The sequence below is a fragment of the Helobdella robusta genome, assembly GCF_000326865.2.
Source record: "Helobdella robusta unplaced genomic scaffold HELROscaffold_24, whole genome shotgun sequence".
Lineage (NCBI taxonomy): Eukaryota > Metazoa > Annelida > Clitellata > Rhynchobdellida > Glossiphoniidae > Helobdella > Helobdella robusta.
The window spans coordinates 2,625,002-2,631,001 of record NW_008704261.1 but is presented as its reverse complement, the minus strand read 5'-3'; the positions used below and the strand labels follow the sequence as shown (position 1 = coordinate 2,631,001).

The following is a 6,000-nucleotide window of genomic DNA, read 5'->3' as shown; positions in this document are numbered from 1 at the left end:
CAATCTCTATAGTACAATCTCTACCTTGAATACCTTTTTGAGGCGTGAATATAAACAATGTAAGATATGCTGATGATAGAGTTTTTATAATGGATTTCATGAAAAAACTGCAAACAATTGTTTCCAAAATTGTTTTTGAAAATAAAAGAAAGGCTTGCAAACTAACATCAACACACCAAAGTGCAAAGTTACCAATAAAAGTAAAACCGCCCCGACCTGTCCGTGTCCATATTCATCAATGGTAAACAGATAAAACAAGTTAAAAGCTTCAATTATCATGGAAGTCTGATTACCTCAGGTTGTAAATATGATGTGAATATCAAATGAAAGGTAGCTATGGCAAAGGATACATATTCTAAAATGAAAAACATCCTCACTAACAGTAAAATCAGAATATCGACAAATATAAAACTGTTAGAGTTACATTTTTCCTGTGTAACTTACAGCTCTGAGTCTAAAAAATGGAAAAAAAAGATTAATGCTGCTGAGATGTGGTTTTCGAGAAGAATAATGAAAATTAGTTGAACCTCTCATACATTCAATAAAAATGTATTAAAACAGTCCGGGCATGAAAAGAAGAAATTATTAAAAATAATCCAACGGGGCAATTAAAGATTTTGTTCACATCATGCGAAATGAAGGGACAAAAATTTAACAACTATTGGAAATATTGAGGGGAGGAGAGATCGCGGTTTACAACAAATTGCATTTGTGAAGTTCTTGTGTCAATTGGTAAATGCCATCACATGTCCACTACTACAAAGTGTTAAAGAACGGATTTTGTGGAGGTAGATGGTCGCCAACATCCTGAAAAGATAAGACACAAAATAAAAAAAAAGAAGATTAACAATTATTAAGAAATATTCCAATCATTTTCCAAGATTTTTTCTGTATCCTCATAGTCAAGAAACTTTTTGACTTTTCTTGTACGTCGTTCATTACACTGATTTGCAATATCGTTTTCTTCTGCGATTTCAGTACTTTCTTTGTCACCATTGGTTCGAAAAACGGTTAGCTAATGTTTGTCAAGCAATGTAAAAGCGGCATCTATATTGCATCTTTATCTTGCAATACTTTTGATTCTCTATTAACTTTGACAAGCAATTAATACCGTGTAATAGCAAATAAGATAAAAAGAAATGACTCAATTTTTTCAGTAATGAATTGGCCTCACTCTTACTTTTGGCATCTTTTGGTTTAATTGGGATTTCACGAAACACTATTATAAATTCTCGGATTTTAAAAAATTACCGCTTTAATACTTTCCACTCTGTAATCCCAACTCGTAGTGGTTTTGGAGTAAATGACAAACATTATCTGGCTTGACTATGTAGGTAATACCAATAATTACACTGGGCAACAACAAAAAATTTTGTTTGTATCTTTAACTTCTTTAATCAAATTATACTAATTTTGGGGTGAAAAAAACGAAAACGCAAACGAAGATTTTTTTTATTAGCTCAAGTTTCAGAAAATTTTTGTTTTCGTTTATTCGCAATATGACATATAATTTACTTATTTTAATAATATTTAAAGTGCATTTAGTTTTTTAATAAAAATTACATTCTAATAGTTTTGAACAATGAAAGCTTATAAATATAAAGATCATTATGGAATATCTTCACGCGATCTTTATGCGAGCTACGTAGCATCCCTACATATAAAACAACAGTAATCTGCAAGCATAGCTTCATTCACTGATATCTTGTTTCCATTACAGAAATATCTTGGTGGAACCTTTTTCTATGTTCATCACTAACAGCCCCCAACTAGGGGGAAAAGTCTAAATTTGAGTGGAGGAAGTGAATCCTCAAGGTCATGTTACATTCAAGTTTTTGCAGAAGTACTGTTACCAATTGGATGTAGTTATCATCTCTTCTGTTGCCTAAAAATCCAAAAATCACACCCTTGAGAAATTCCAAAATTTTTTTTTGTTGCACCTTCAAAACTTTATCAAATGCAGGTTTGTTCACAAGTTCACGTATCTGTGGTTCAACAAAAATATCCTCTTTAACTTTTGCATCACTTAGTTTTGGAAATTTGTTTCTTAAATACTTAAAAGCCTGTCTTTCTTCGTTCACACCTTTAACAAAATTTTTTATTAAACCCAGCTTAATGTGTAAGGATGGAAGAAGTACATTTTTTGGATTTACGAGTGATTTAGCAAAACATTTTTTTAATTTTTGTTGAGGTTTCTTGCAGGCCAGTCCTTTTTTTGTGTTATGTGAAATTTTGTCTATAATGTCTCACATTCACAAGAAGCAGCAGTATTTGGAATAGACTAATTGCATTCCTAAAAGTATGGCAATAACTTTTAGGTCACCACAAATTTTCCATTTGTATTTGTTTTAATTGATTGAGTTAAAAAGAGTTTTCATATTTAGATAAGTTTCTTTCATGTGAGCTGTATGACCAATAAAAACAGAAGGAAGATGATTTCCATTGTGCAGTAATACAGCTTTCAAGATTAGCTTAGATGAATCGAATGGATTCATTTAAGCTTAACTTAGATGAATCCATTCAGTTGGATCAGAGTTCAAATTGAGACAATACATTAATCCATAGATATCAACGCAAACAACAAGGTTATTTTTCTTTTCAAAAAACGAATAAGATTTTGTTGCCGTTTTCTGAAATAGAAAATTTTGACATCTGATTGGAAAAGATTCTACTGTTTTAATCTAGAACCTAAAAGTTCTGTCTTTTCCTGTGACAAGTCAAGATCTCGAACAGGGTCACTTAATTTTGCTTGACTCAATCTGTGTGGTGCATCATCTATTGACACAAAATCAGAATCATTTAATGTAGAAAGCTGGCTTTCTTTTCCTTCTTCTGTTTCATTTGTGTCTTCGTTTTCTGCTTATAATTCATAACTGCATGATGAATTAGGAACTGGTAAACCGTCTGAATGTAGAATAGGTCAAATGGCTGATGGAAGATTCGGATTGTTAACTGTTCCTAATTTTTTCATAGACAAACTTGCCTTAACGGGTCAAGCAAAAATAGCAGTCATCTGCATGGTTTGTAGGTTCCTTCCATACCATAGGAACAGTAAAAGCCAAAGATCTTGTTTTATTTTTTCAACAGTTCTCGCAGTGTAACCGAACAAGTGTTTATCTTAGTAATGCTGGTAGGCAGTCTTCAGAATAGGTGTCATAGTTCTTTTTCGTGATGAGAAGGTGATTTCACCACAAACGTAACAAAAATTGTCCACGGAGCTTACACACTCCATTGGCATGCTAATTTTTCAAATTTTACAACAATGAATGAAAAATAATCAAAGAGTAGATCAGGTAAGAAACATAAACAAAGCATTATGGATAGCCAAGAGGCAAAATGAAAAAAAAATAAAAAAAATTCCAAATTATCAAAATATTTATTCGACAGATGTTTTTACTATTTTTTATTTTATTTGAACAAAGCACGGGCAATTGCCCATTGCCGAATTTACAAAGAAAAAATACATTTTAAACAACAATATAAAAAAATAATTCTACTAAAACTTATTAAAAAAACAAAAAAAAATGTGTCCAGATACCTTAAAATAAAAAAATATACACATATACCCACCCACATATTTTGTTATGATTTCAAAATATCAAACACAATGGGGCAATTCTATAAATTAAATATTAACATTTGCTCACAAAATAAATGAGCGTACTAAATATTGCACCAATAACGTATTCATCCATCATTCATCATTCACACCCATCCATAAGCATTCACGTCAAATCATACTGATAGTCTAAAAGTATCAATTCAATCCATTCATACCTATCAATTCAAACACAAAATTTAGCGTAACCCCAAAACAAATCCAAACGAGATTTAAAAACACACATATTTGGAGAGTCAATCAAGGATTGTGGAAGTCTATTCCAGTCTGCGACAACTTCATTGTTAAAAAATATTTTCTGACATCTTGGTGGGAAAGACCTGTAAAGTAACTTTTTTTGATGCCCTCTTGTTCTTTCGTCACAACTGAGCAACAGAATTAAATGATCAGCATCAGGATAGGTCACCAACATTTTATATAAAAAATTAAGTCAGCTCTTCTTTTTTGATATTTCAAAGAGTGCAAGTTCATTTTTTTTAATCTGTCACAACACTCTAAACCAAAACAAGAACGGATGGATCTAGTGGCTCTTTTCTAGTGGCTCTCTATCATAGCAAAAAAATATCAGCAAATAAAAGCAAAAAATTAAACTTGCCTCATACGCTTGACAATGCGTTTTATTTAAAACGTTTTTGAAATGAACTTCCCAACTTAAATGAAACAGTTGACAATATTTACTTGGATCATTACCTTTATTGGATATGTAGTCGAATGCCTTGCAAGTGATGTTATTATTTGCTAGAGAAACATAATGAGAACATTCGGTGGAACACTCCTGTAACAATCGTATGTTATTTATTACTTTGTTAGGTTGTTAGGTAAACAAAACACATAAGGTTGTTTGGCTCTCCTATCATTCCATATTTTTTGGCAACTGCTGATGCTAACGAGTTGGTCGAAAACCGAATTAACAACGTAACAATTGTTAAAAGCCACATTAAAAAAAACAAGTTAACAAATTATAGATTTTATTTGATTTCACGAGAACAAGTCGTAAAAGTTACAAAATTTTTTAAAACAAAGTGTAGCCGACCCTGGGCACGATAGTTTATTCCTAAATGTTTTTTGTCAAGTGGTCAAAATTGGTCCTTTTTTCAAACATTTAACGGCAAAACCGTCAAAATACAAATTATATTTTTAAATTCAAAAGCTGCTGTTAAAATTCTAAAAATGTTTTCCTTCTTTGTCAATTTTTTGTATAACAATGGATTTTTCAACCGACCATCAAATGTCACATAAAAAATTGTTCCCACCTCACGTTTAATTGTTTTTCTTTGTTTGAAAAAATCGTTGGAACGCATAAATGCTCGCATAATTGAAATTAATTTCATGAATTTTGTGCTAATAAATGATAATTGTTGTTATTATTACTATTATTAATATAAACATTACTAGTATTAATAATAAACTCAAAATAACAAGAATTATAGTGGTTCAATAGATATATGTTTGAGAACCACTGGATGGATTGATTTTAACTAATATTATGGATTTAAAATCTCAATCTTTTAAGTCTGACTGAACTTCTGCGTTGTAAAAGCAGTTTTTTGTCTAGCTTATTCCAATGTTCAATAACCATCGAGCTAAAAATCTTCTTTTTATTGTTTCTACCCTTTTTTTGAAAAGCTTGTACTAGTGCCCTCTTGTATTTCTACTTTCGGTAAATTGGAAAAATAGGGACGAATCTATCTCATCTTTACCTGTTGTGATTTTGTACCTTTGAATAAGTCCTACGTTTATCCAAAATTGTCAATTCACATTTCTTCAATCTTTCCTCATATGAAAGTCTTTCACAAGTGTTAATCATCCGGGTTGTCCGTTTTAGAACACTTTCCAAATCTTTTGTGTTTTTTGTCAGTTGCAGTATTTCAATTTAGGTCGCACTAACGTTTTAAATAGATTTAACATTATTGATTTACCTCTGCTAACAATCGTCCTTTTTATCATGCCAAGCGTTTTGTTTGCTTTTTTGCTGCTTCTATGCATTGCCTGGTAGGTTCCCCACTTTTGTCTACAATTATTTTAAGATCTCTTTTTTCCGATGAGACTGTATCCATATTTCAATATATTTTGCTTGTTTTTTGTCCCCATGTGAATGATGGAGCATTTTTCTTTTGCCGGTCTTTCGCACATTGGTGAAGTTTTTTTTAGATTAGTTTGCAGTTTTATGTTAAATTACATTTGCCGGTCTTTCGCACATTGGTGAAGTTTTTTTTTAGATTAGTTCGCAGTTTTTCTACATTCTCATCCTGCACAGAGCTTGGTATCATACGCAAATTTGACTATCTTAAAATAAATCCCACTATCAATATTATTGATGAAAATAATGAACAACAGCACTGAGTCCTGAGGTACACCGCTTGTAACATCCATCAAGTTCA

The 6,000-nt window shown here is 31.5% G+C and overlaps 1 protein-coding gene across 1 annotated transcript; it reads right to left on the bottom strand.

Moving 5' to 3' along the window:
* Nucleotides 1-3,815: 3,815 nt before the first annotated feature.
* On the bottom strand, nucleotides 3,816-3,977 carry HELRODRAFT_136290 (hypothetical protein; the record flags this gene model as incomplete). Its single annotated transcript, XM_009019478.1, has 1 exon — nucleotides 3,816-3,977. A coding segment is annotated over one exon (162 nt), but the record flags the coding sequence as incomplete, so codon positions are not given.
* Between the last annotated feature and the right edge of the window lie 2,023 nt (nucleotides 3,978-6,000).